Source organism: Bufo gargarizans, chromosome 8 (genome assembly GCF_014858855.1).
Source record: "Bufo gargarizans isolate SCDJY-AF-19 chromosome 8, ASM1485885v1, whole genome shotgun sequence".
Taxonomy (NCBI): Eukaryota; Metazoa; Chordata; class Amphibia; order Anura; family Bufonidae; genus Bufo; species Bufo gargarizans.
Window position 1 is genome coordinate 197,842,213 of NC_058087.1, and position 13,464 is coordinate 197,855,676.

The 13,464-nt window shown below is 43.2% G+C and overlaps 1 protein-coding gene across 1 annotated transcript in view; it reads left to right on the forward strand.

Annotated features, from left to right (window-relative positions):
* The first annotated feature begins 11,802 nt into the window (after positions 1 to 11,802).
* LOC122945561 (transmembrane protease serine 9-like) overlaps positions 11,803 to 13,464 on the forward strand; it is a 106,256-nt gene continuing 104,594 nt past the window's right edge. The window contains exons 1-2 of the mRNA XM_044304626.1: positions 11,803 to 11,815; positions 11,866 to 12,067. Coding sequence (XP_044160561.1) covers positions 11,803 to 11,815; positions 11,866 to 12,067 — 215 coding nt within the window. The remainder of the gene's footprint in view (positions 11,816 to 11,865; positions 12,068 to 13,464) is intronic.

Sequence of the window (13,464 nt, forward strand, 5' to 3'; positions counted from 1 at the left end):
GCCTCCAACTCCTGCAAGGATAAATCCACTTCCAGAGATTCTCTTCGCATGTCTGTAAGAACTGAAAGTGAGATGGAATCCAAATATGAATCAATTGTATCATCTGAGATACTTTTATCTGATCTATATCAATCCGAAAAAGTATTTCAGATTTTATTTTTATGCATTCCTGATCTTGAATAATTATGCCTTTTGTGGATCGAATAGTAAGTGTCTCTATTTTTGGATCTTGATTAGTGATCACCTTGGCCAGTAATTTCCCTGGACGACCTGATTCAGAAAAGTATTTTTGTCCCCTAAAGAACAGCCTTTGCTGAGCCTTATCCAGAAGAAAGTCAGAATAAATCTGACTTGTCCTCTGCATAGTCTCTCTAGCCTGCTCTGTATTATTGCTAGAGAAATTGTCCATAGCAACGGCTAACAATAGCTGGAAGAGATCTATAAACTCTATTACAAACTGCCTGTCTCTTTATTTTATCACCTAGACCCTGAACATTCCAGGTTAGAATTGTAACCAACATCAATCAGCTCAAAAGAAAAGAGTGAAAGTTTTTTCCTAAGTGAAGAAATTAATTTTCCCTACCTTCACCTCCTCAAACCCAGGGGACGCATCGTAACTCACCCCTCTCAAACTCACCCCCAACCCCACACCTTAGAGTAAATCCTACCCCCCCAACCATCCACCACTTGATCCGCCGCCATTCATGGGACAGATCTCTCACCCAAGACCTCCCGCCCTCCTCCCTCTCGCGCCACCCTAAGGAAACACAATCATATGTTATTCTGATCAAGCCAGTCTACCACCAGATTGGAAAACTCAAAAAAAAAATGTATCCCATCGTTGAAGACGATACTTAAAGGAATATTTAATGCCCTTTTCACAAAGACGTTTCTTGACGTCAATATAATTAAGTTTTTTTTCTTAAGTATCCTTGGAAAAATCAGGAAAGAAATACAATCTATTTCCATTGTATAAAATAGAAAGACATTTTCTTGCTCTTTTCAAAATCATATTCCTATTAGTGATGGACGAACATTGGCCGGGACGATTCACGAATGCGATCAAATGTTCGCGAACTGCAAGTTTGCGGCGGGCCCCATTAACTTTAATGGCAGGCAAACCTGAAAAACCTTCAGGTCATATTTGCAGCCACCAAATACTTACAAGAACTGCACAAATCGTCCCACAACATGGACAGTGACATACCAGAGGGGGATCAATGGCAAAAATTCCCACAAAAAAATCTGCATTTTAATCAGGGGCCATTTTTATGCGTCTTAAAGGGAAACTCTCAAAAATATGCCCTCCTGGAGACTAGAACATTTTTATTTTAGGTCACGAGAGTATGGGCCCCAAACATTAGGCATTCACCAGACAGAACACATCAAGTGACTATATGGCTGGAGGTATATTAGACGGTCATTGGATATCAATTTTACTACAGGCCAGTACAAATAGACGTGAAATACATATGTTTAAAAGAACTAAAAATATAACATTTTATTAAAAACATGGCTAACGAAATCCCGCTTCTTGAATAAACCCCAAATGATAATAGGTTGCATTCAATAACACGGGGTCGTAACAGGCCATAACAATTAGGCATTCAACGTACAGAAAAGATCAAGTGATTATGTGGCTGGAGGTATATTAGACGGTCAATGGATATCAATTTTACTGCAGGCCAGTGGACTACAGGCCCCAAAAATTATTCATGCACCGTACAGAAAAGAACAATTGATAATGTGGCTGGAGGTGCATAAGGAGGTCACCGTATAACAATTTTACTGTTGGCCAGTTAGATTATAGGCCCCAAAAATTATGCATTCACCGTACATAAAAGATCAAGTGATTATGTGGCTGGAGTTATATTAGATGGTCAATGGATATCAATTTTACTGCAGGCCAGTGGAGTACAGGCCCACAAAATTATTCATTCACCGGATAGAAAACATCAAGTGATTATGTGGCTGGAGTTATAATAGATGGTATCAATTTTACTGCAGGCCAGTACAAATACATGTCAAGTTCATATTTTTAAATTAACAAAAAATATATAATTGGATTAAAAACAACGAAATCCCCCCTCTTGAAAAAAACAAAATTATAATAGTTGAAATTCGATAACACGTGGTCGTCACAGGTGTTGAATTCCTTCGAGGTCCCAAACATTAGGTATTCACCGGACAGAAAAGGCCTTTTATGCCGCTGTATATACATAAGACAAGAACCATTTTTTGTTCTGTGTGGTGGCAGATATGTGTGGGCTGGCATAAGGGAAATTCAATTACACGTGGTCGTCACAGGTGTTGAATTCCTCCGAGATCCATGCCTCATTAATTTTTATAAATGTGAGGTAGTCCACACTGCCGTGAGCTAAGCGAGTGCTGAATGTCCTTTCAGACAGGACACTCGACGAGGGGCAAGCCAAGAGTTCCATGGCAAATTGTGCCAGCTGTGGCCACAGGTCAAGCCTGCACACCCAGTAGTCAAGGGGTTCCTCGCTTCTCAGAGCATCCACATCGGCCGTTAACCTGTAGTCGGACACCTGTCGGTCTAGGAGTTCCCTGAGGCTGGATCCGGAGGGCGGCTGTTGATGGGTTGGCAGCAAGAATGATCTCATATCTGAATTGACCAACACATCTTCAAAACGGATAAGTATACGACTGGCACTCGCTATGCAGGTCACATCAACAGCGTTTAATCTCAATAAAATAGTACAGCAAGATTTCAACAGCAAGAATTCAATGCCAATCACACTGTAAAAAATATAGATCACACTATAAAAATCACACAATTAAAACTTCACAATTTCCGGAATAGTATACTCACAAATAAAATATCCCATAAAAATATGGGTAAAATAAGCAATCCACTGGTAGTAAAGTCCTATGTGGGGGGTAGGGTCCTCTGTATCAGAATTGCCTAACACATGAAGATCCTTTCAGTTGGGTTTGATTGTGCTGTCCACGTACCGCTTATATAACTTCAATGGTCGGCACTGTTCATATTAACATTTGGGCACTATGCCTTTAAATCTTTTTATAATCTTCAAAACGCCCTTTTCTTGCATGCGCTGTAGATTTGGTACTCACAACTGTTTCTCTGTGGGTGGAAATTCCTCGGCCAGTGCCCACAACAGCAGAATGCAGGGCCTGGAAATGCTGCATTATGACAGCCCTCTGTTATGCTGGTAACATGTCCGCCATTTTGTGTTTGTACCGGGGGTCTAAGTAAGCTGTCACCCAGTACTGGTCCTTGCCCTTTATGCTTTTTATACGGAGGTCCCTCTTCAAACAATGTAGCATGAAGGCCCCCATTTGCACTACATTGGAAGTGGTGGAGCGCCCTGGATCCTGCTCATCGCCCATGAGGTCGTCCTCAGTCTCCTCCCCCCAGCCACGGACAACTCCAGGGATCCCAGAAAAGTTTAAAGCCTGCTCTTCTTGCTCCTCCTCCCCCCAGCCACCATCCTCTTCTGACTCCTCTTCACACTCCTGCTGACTTGTCTCAGATGGAGTAGCCCCCCCCAGGGAATTCATTCAGCATTGCGACCTCCTCATCTTCCTGCTCCTCGACGGCTTGATCAATGACACAACGCAATGCACGCTTCAGAACGAAGGTGTAAGATACAATGTCACTGGCTGCGACTGACCAGTTTAGTGATCTCATCAAATGGCCGCAGAAGTCTGCATGCGTTGTGCATGAGCAGCCACTGGCGCGGTGAAAAAAAAACAAGCTCCCCAGAACCTGTCCTGCCGCAGAGTTCGTACAGGTAGTGGTTAACGGCACGTTTCTGCTGGAGCAGCCTATCAATCACAAGGTGGAGTTCAAGCGCGTCGGCAAGTCACAAATCAGACGTCTGACGGGCAAGTGGTGTCGCTGCTGAACGTCAGCAAGGGGAGCTATGGCCGTGTAAGATCTTCTAAAATGGCCAGAGATTGTCCTGGCCTGCCGCAAGACGTCCTGGACCCCGGGGTATTTGGCTACGAATTGCTGCACGACTAAGTTCAGGATGTGTGCCATGCACAGCACGTGTGTCATTTTGCCCTGTTTTAGCACGCTCAGCAGATTGGCACCGTGGTCGCACACCACTTTACCAACTGTCAAATTGAGGGGCTATGGTGGTGGTGGTGGTGTCTTTGGGGGTGCACACAGCAGAAAGTGAGGAGGGTGCTGATACAGAGGACGAGGAGGGTGCAGAAGTAGAAGGCTGAGTGAGCCACTCAACCAACTCTGGTGATCCCTTTGACGTAATCACGCACCTTCTGAATCTTCCCACTTAGGCTCTCCTGCGGAATGGCCTGCCTCTTCCTCTGCCTGTCATTTTCAAAATGACCCTGTGACAAAGACCCTAGAGAAAAGCAGTATTTGTGGAAGCAAGTATATCAAACCCCTTAATCAGTTTTTTTGGGGGGGGCAACAACAGGTATATCACACCAGTTGCAATTAGTTGTTCCAATAGTGTTTGTCCCTCTGTGTTGTTGTGCATTTTCCTACGTATACAATATTATCTAATGACATTATGATCAAGATGTATGCTCATCTCATTGCCTTTAAGAATAAAATCAGCCTGAACCAAAGTTCTATTATGTGGCTGAGGAAGCCAAGATGAGTTCATGGCAAGTTCAATTTATAAAAATATATAATTGTGAACATAAACGGACATTGTGTTTAAAAGTTATTGCTAAAGATATGGGACCATCTGTAAGGAGTAAGTCAACTCCCTAGGACATATATGTCTGGAGGGAACAAGGTTACTTGATAAGGTTTCATGTCCTTGAGGCACACCTGCTATATGAAGTTCAATTTACATATTCATAATTATATTATATATATATCTCTGCATGGGATATTCAGTTTACAATGTTAATCAATAATTCATATAATGTATTATCTATGTGTAACAATGTATTGATTTATATATATATATATATATATGTTATACCATGTATTTATCATTTAGAAGGTATTGTAGAAGGTATAGAAACAAGTACGTTTATGTTAAATGAATTTTCTGAGAAGAGAAAATGTTATTTCAAAACAATAGTTATTCATGGATGTAGATAAGTGAAATGTACAAGTTCCGATGCCAAGCATCAAAGCCGCTATATAAAATTTTCATAAAGTCAAACTATATTTCAAAAAGATAGGAGAAGACAGTCAACTCCAACAAGTCCAGGATATAGGTAATTAAAAGTGTCAGGGAAAGACCTTCCTCAATGATTTATATAGAAAGGTCAACAAGGTCCTGAAAACATATTATTAGATATTTAATTTTAATGCTTAAAAGTTGTGATGTTCATCTGCAACACCGCAGTGCCATCTGGAGGCAGATGGACAATATTATATTATTTCATTATTTGTTCTTTACCATATTAGGAGTTGGTATGACATCATGGTGTTATTAGCATGCAAGTACACCAACCTTACCTGATTGGGAATCCCTAATCTAAAGGGGATGATTCTTAGATAAGGGGGGGAATAATTACTCGTGTGCGGGGTAGCAAGGAGAACTAGAGAAAGAGGAAAAAGATCCATATATTTCCTTGATCCATTCATTCAATCAAAAAGAAAAACTTTATCAGAAGAAACTTGGATTATTATTTTTGGATTACTAGGAAAGTTCTTCAGAACTGGTCCCATCTGAACTCTGTCTACCTTTGACCCGGTAACGTATATTGTGTTTACTACTCGTGATATTAATAAGATATTTCTCTCGGTATATAGCCAAGAGTCCCCATACTGTGGGAATATACAGTTTTAGGCGCCTCCATAATGCTGATTATTCTCTTAGCAAAGATGCATATTGTTAATGGAAGATCTGACATTATTTGAAAAGAGGACTAAACCCTTGGAAAGTTATTTTCCTTAGTCTGATTGCCGAGCTGAATATTTTATCATATTAATATCATATATTTTTGATTGGTCATAGGAAACAGAGTCAAGGGATAACAGTTATTTTCCTGTAAATCCGTGTTTTATTGTTATAGCCGGTTTGATAACAGAAGATCCCTAAGTTTCTTCTGGTATATGAGTCCGTTTGTTACAAGTATGACACTGGTCGTCATAAATCATTAAATCATACTGTGCTGATCAGATAGGGGTGTGTTAGCACCACTGTGTGGTACATTTTGGGTGTTACTTTGTAACTTCATCATTTGTTTTGCAGTTGTATTGTTTTATATTCTTGGTTTTTATAATAAACGATTATATATTTTTGCACATACAATTGTTCCTTTGTTTCACTGCTTGCACAAATCAAATTAAGATACCAGTACTTGATAAAAAGAACTTAGAGGTGTTTTTTATGTCCGCCTGAAGGATAATATAATTTTTATATTTTTTTTATCCTCTCTTTTATATGAAGATTCTTTCATATAGAAGATATATGACAGTGTAGCTGCAGTATCGCAGCAGAACCGCACACAACTGCTGCACTATACAAATGCACTATAATATACTTTCTATGTTAGAAAGTATATTATAGGTATATTAAACTCCTCAGTAAGTCACACCTATTGATAGCACACCTATACCAGTCCTTAAAAGGACTTTTGTGGCCCTATTAGATAGCGTTTGGCGTCCCTAACAGCCTGTCCCTGCTCCACACAGCAACCTCTCCCTACACTGGTAAAACACTGAATGTAAAATGGCGGCCAGATCGGGTTTATTTATAGGGTAGGGTGTGTGTCCATGTACTGAAACATCTCAATTGGCTGTCCTGTACCACCTGATGGATGTGTCATGGGTCAAAGTTCGGCACAATGCAAAAGAATATGGCGCCGGCGGACATCGCCATATGTTCGCCTGGTCGGCAAACTGTGAACAAGCAAAGTTTGCCCGCAAGGCCATCTCTAATCCCTATCCCGTGAGAGTAGTAACTTTGCAAGAAGTATCCGCGGGGGTCTTCCAAGAGTTGGTTTTCCCCCTGGGACCCTATGGGCCCTTTCTACACAGAATAGTTAAGAGAAGTGTTCCTTCCCGATGTTCTCCAGAATTAAAGACTGCATCATATTTCTGGGGTTGTCTCCTTCCATACCTTCTGAGATGCCCAAAATGTTTTAGTATAATAGAGATAAAGAAGGATAAACCTATCTCAAGACATATGAGATATGTGCATGGTAAAAATACAAATCTACTGCGATTCTGGGGAATAGAGAAGATGAAACTTGGACCCAGAGGTGGAAATTTGGATAAAAAACTGCTACAATGTGAGGCTTGCTGGATTCATAGGCTCAATACAATGAGCCTGGATGGCTTAAATTGCACACTTGCCTAAGGGGATATGAGATGAATATCCCCTTGTTACCTCCAATGCATCAAAACAATCAACAGCAAAAAGAAAACAATCACCTAGCCACTTTCATATTTTTTTTATCTTTTATTTTTTCTTTGGGTATATACTGTAGATGTTCTTAAAGCAAGTAATAAATGCTATGTTTTAAACCAAAGCAAATAACCTTACACAGGAATTGGATAGCCTTAGGCTATTGGACTAAGCAAATGTGAATACACAATACAGTCAACCTGTCATAGTTTGTTATGTCTTTGGACATTTATTGTTCTAATTGTCTTAATGGCAGGTGGTGTTGTGAGGTGACAAATTTTGTAAACATTTCCAGGATGTTTAAGAAAATTTGTTCCTACTTCTTGTAAATGCAATTGCCCAGCTCACTTCACCAGAAAGATTACATTTTTTAACATTTATCTTTAATTCTCAAGGAACCCTTCGAGCTGGTCCATTTAGACTGAAGGAATATATCAGGTCTGCAGAGCACAGAGGGATCGCACTCCAGGATGAAGGGTGTTGTAGTGGAGAATATGAGGGGAGATACGTTACTGATGTTGGTGCTCCTTACTATGATCTTAGTCAGAGGTAGGTACCTCCTGCACCACTCTCTGTGCTAGAACTCTGTATTATTAGTAATATGGCAAAAAAAATCACCAAATCGAGAAGAGTTGTTGTGGACAATTGGGTCGACATCACGGTTGAGAAACATCCGTCTGGACCAGTATGGGTGCTGAGGTGAACCTCTCCTTCAGAGAAGAGAAAGCCAGTTTAGCAGCGTCAGACCATTTAGAAAAATCTGTCCCCTTTTAAGTCATGTCCATAAGGGGATTGACAATCACTGAATAGTTCTGAATACATTTTCTATAGAAATTGGCAAAACCCCAAAAACGCTGCTGCGCTTTCAGGTTCTCCAGAAGATCCCATTCTAGAATCGCATGGATCTCTGGATCCATACGGAACTCCGAAGCTGATAGCAGATACCACAGGGATTGTACCTCCTGTACGGCGAATACACAATTCTCCAATTTAGCATATAACTTATTCGTCTGTAAAATCTTCAACACCTGCTTGACATGTACCTTGTGTCTCTCCAGGTCGGGTGAATAAATCAAAATATCGTCAAGATATATTACAACAAATCTGTCGATAAGATGACAAAAATATAGTTGACAAAGTGTTGAAACACAGCAGGAGCATTAGTCAGGCCATGAAGGCATGACCAGGTTTTCATAATGCCCCTCAGGAGTGTTAAACACAGTCTTCCACTCATCCCTCTCTTTAATGCTAATCAGATTGTAGGCTCCCCTCAAATCCATCTTGGAAAACCACTTCGCACCAGCAATCTGATTACACAGGTTGGGAATGAGAGGGAGAGGATAGGGGTCTGGGATAGTTATCCGGATTTAGCTCACGGAATTCTAGATAAGGGCGCAGGCCCCCAACCATCTTCTTCACAAAGATGAACCCTGCAGCCACGGGTGAAGAAGAGGGTCTGATATGTCCTTTAGCCAGACTCTCGGAAATATTGTCATTCATGGGTTGGTCTTTCAGGGCCAGAAAGATTATATAACCTGGTCTTAGGTAACTTTGCTCCAGGAAGCAGGTTAACCGGGCAATCATACGGACGATGGGGTTGTAACTCTTGACAACCCTTCTCAGAAAAAACATCTTCAAAAGCGTTAAAAAATGTTGGTAAGGTTGTAATAGAGGTGGCTGAGCAACTGCTACTTAAGCAATTGTCCCTACAATGCTCACCCCACTCCGATATCTCCCAGGCCTGCCAATCAACAACAGGATTTTGTGTCACCAACCAGGGAAGACATAATACTATATCACTATAAAGCCCTTCCAGGACATAGCAAGAAATAACCTCATTATTGAGGGCCCCCACCCGAAGATGTATGTCATGTACCATGTGTGTCAGGTTCCCCTGAGAAAGAGGAGCAGAGTCGATAGCAAATATGGGGACAGATCTAGGTAATGGACTAAAAGAAAAACCCAAAGTCCGAGCAAATTGGGCATCCACCAAATTGACCCCCACCCCACTGTCTAAGAAAAGAGAAATCTTCTCAGTTTTATTACCTGAAACTACCATAGCTGGCAAAACAAACTGAGACGTTTGTATGGAGGAAATGTATACACCCAGGTTGTCATCCTCCACACAACCTGGGGTCAGTAGTTTTCCGACGGTTGTTTCTTTTTCTTAGGTATATATGGATAAACCCCATGAAATTACCCCTCTGTCCACAGAAAAAACAAACCCCAGATTTACGATGAGCCCCAGGAGGACCAACCTGAAGAGTGGCTCCCCCTAGTTGCATAGGTTCCTGACAAGCTGACTCCTGCTGGAGAAAAGTCAGTGGGGGACAGGAACTCCTCAGCCTATCCCTGTCACGGCTGAGGATGGGGGAAATCCTCAGCCGTGTGTTGTTAGAGGATGTCCGGTCGCTGCTTGGCCAGGACCACAGTATTAGGGAGCAGGTCACCTCCTATTGCGTCCCTAACGCTGACCCTGTCTCCTGCCAGTATGAGCCGACCTTGATGGTAGGAGGGCTCATACGCCGGAACCTAAAGTCCCTACAAGCCCTCAAGTCGGCCCTGACCTAGGTGACAGAGTAGGACTACCCACTCCTCCAAGACAGGGAGGATCAGGAGTCCCAAAGGCCAAGCTGTAGAGAAAAGGGGAACACAAATGCAAACCAATGTATATGGCAGGTGCTGCACTAGTTCCAGCCACCTGCCACAGCCCTGCTGACTGGATCAGTGTGCAGGAAATCTGAAGTCCACAAATAGCAAACCGAAGTCAGCACAAACTCATCCACACACCGGAACCCAGATACATGGCAGCACAGAAATATACCAGAAAACATAAACCGAACATCACATAGACAAAGACAAACTGAACTTAAACATTATGACCACAGTGGTGGCTCTCACAGGCAGATCAAATACACAGGAGGCTGCTCCAGCTAGCAGGGCTGAAGCAACCTACTGAAGCCTGCAAGAGACTCAGGCTATATAGGCCAAAAAGCCACACCCACCGGTCAACCACACCCAGTGACATCACACACACTGGGAAGGAAGTTAACCCTTCCAGCACACAGAAGGGAAAACACACATATAAGGGGAAGTGCACACAAAACATAATACACCGTGCACACAAGACACACACCTAACAAAAAGGGAGTCAGGTGAGACCGCATGCCAGGGCAGCAAGCTGCCTAGCGACGCTCAGGCTGCTCTGCTGCAAAATACCACGCTAGTTGCCTGCAGCAACCACAAGTGAGGCCACACACCAGCGGCCCTCACCCATGGTTGAATACCCATAGAAAACCGCAGGCAACCACATGCGGTCAAGGAGTCACGGTCATGGGCATGGCCGTGACAATCCCTGAGGCGTCTATCAATTCTTATGGATAGCGACATGGTGGACTCAAGGAATATAGGAGTCTCATACAGCGCAAGCGCATCTTTCACCTTTTCTGACAGCCCTTGGCAAAAATGACTCCTGAGAGCCGGGTCATTCCACTTAGTATCCGAGACACGCCTTCGAAATTCAGAACAATAAACCTCTGCTGACTGATCTCCCTGCTGAAGCCGCCATAATTTAAACTCAGCTGGAGAGATTTGGTCAGGGTCATCGTATATGAGACACTTCAAGAGACAGACCTTGTAACTCCTTTGCCAAAGCAGCAATAGGATCTGTAGTGGATGTTAGGAAACAAAACATTGTATTTATTTATTATTCTTTTTCAAAATCAGGGCCAGATATAATATCACGTCTGGTATGGCAGATACCAGACGCGCGGCGCAGAGGGAAAGGAGACCAGGTGCCCTAGCACAAGGGAGAGGGAGGAGTGGTGACCCCTAACTCACCTAGCACTGGCACCTGGCTACCCTATCGTCCCTAGACGGGTTGCTCACCCGTACGCCGATCACATGCTTTGTCCCTGGCTTACCCTGAAAGAAGCCCTAGGTAGTGAGTAGCGCGGTGGGAGCACTAGTCCTCACCAGTGACACCTAGGGTAACAACAGGGAGTGGAGAAACAACACAAACACTACATATAACCCCGAAGGGAGACAACAAACAGTAGGAAACAGAATGGAGAGAACCGGAGATCCAACCGCACTGGTTCCAACAGCTCCAGCAGGCTCCACAGCAACAACACACGAGGTCAGAATAGATAACCTGGAAGGAAGGTCTATATCTGGCAACCAGGGAAGTAGGAAGAGAAAATATATAGTAGCTGGGAGTGGCTGACCCAGAACAGCTGAAAGGAAAACTACCGGTTCCTAGATAGGACAAAAAGGATTGCAAACCAAAACAGGAAAACCTGGACCGGAATCCATTCCCACAAATAGGTCATGGAGCGATCCTTTGAAATCGGGTGAGTAGCCACCCGCTGCGACCTTCTGACCCCAGACACCACAGGGTCAGCGATAGGTCGTGACACCTTCGTGACACTCCCATCTTGAGCTGAGTTTAAACCACTGTGCTGCACTCAAAATGACCGTGGAAGGTGTGAATATTTTGATAGGGAGTGTATACTTTCTGTGTCTTATTTTGCAGACTCCTTCGCTGCTTCCACTAACAGAAGCTCTTCTCCGCTGCTTGGCTCTCCGGTCTTCTCCAGCCGTATAGTCGGGGGCACTGATGCTGTGGATGGGGAGTGGCCCTGGCAGGTCAGCGTGACGAAATACTTCTATCATATATGTGGGGGAAGCCTCATCTCCAGGCAGTGGGTGCTCTCCACCGCACACTGCTTCCAAAAGTGAGTACAGACAGGGGCAGGGGCTATTATCTATTATCTATCAAATCAAATCAAATAAGCTATATTAGCAGTACTAAATACATTTTAGCATTGCCAAAGCAAGTGGGAAATGATTGTGTAGCGTTGGGGAATGGGGACAAATCCAGGGTGGGGATAAAGGAGTCCATAGTATATCAGGCTCCTCTCAGTCCATGGCAGGCAGTAATATATTGTGCTGCTGTGGCCGCTGTGTTCTCCTCTTCCCCCAGCAGTATGAAGAGTTCTCTCTTCCTCCTCCATGGAGGTGAAGTCTGGGCAGAGATCAGACAGTCTCCTGAAGTGAGTCTCCCTCACTGCTAAGTATTTGGGGCACCGCAGCAGGAAATGAGCCTCATCCTCCACGGTCTCCTGGTCGCACTGCTGGCACAGTCTGCTCTCCCTGGGCTTGTACCTCTGTCGGTGATGCCCGGATTCGATGAGCAGGCTGTGGGCGCTCAGTCTGCACCGGCTCAGGATCTGTAGCTCTCTTGGATTAGGGAGTTTCTCCAGATATGGGGCCAGTTTGTACTCCCTCTGCAGGCTCTGGTATACTGTCAGCTTCTGGGATGTTCTTATGTTGTTCCTCCAGACAATGATATTCTCCTCTTTGCCCTTGTGTATCATCCTCTGGATTTCCCCCTTTACCAGGCTATATTGGTTGGTGGCTCGGGCAGGCTGGGTTTGGGAGACTTGTTGCAGAGTGCTTTGTTTTTCTGGGGCTTCTTGATGTAGCAAGATGCATCTATCTACAATATCTATCTATCTATCTATTTATCTATCTATCTACCTATCTCATAGCTATATCTATCTACCTATCTATCTATAAATAGAAATTCCACGGCACTCCCACAGATTGCAGTTTAAAAAAAGTGTTCTTTAATCACCAACACGATGTTTCATTCCTCTCACTGGGACTTTTCTCAAGCAGTGATCATCAGTCCCAGTGAGAGGACTGAAACGTCAGTCTGTGGGAGTGCCGTGGAATTTCTATTTATACGTAATCTTTAGATATAGGATTGTTTCCATAGCCGCTGGCACACCATCTACCTTTTTTCTGCTGTGCCGATTTCATTTCTTTTTTGTATCTATCTATCTATCTATCTATCATCTATCTATTATCTATCTATTATCTATCTATTATCTATCTATATCTCCAAAACATGAGGCAGCACTCCAAAATGGTGAAATGGTGGTAACCCAATTTATTCCCAAGGCAACGTTTCAGCCCACACAATGAGGCCTTTGTCAAGCAAAATAATGGTGACACAAATGCATATAAATACCCTGACAACATAGTCACATGATTTAACCACATGACTTTAATTACCAAGTGATCATGTGATTCCTCTAATTTCATTTACAAATTGTGAGAATAAATA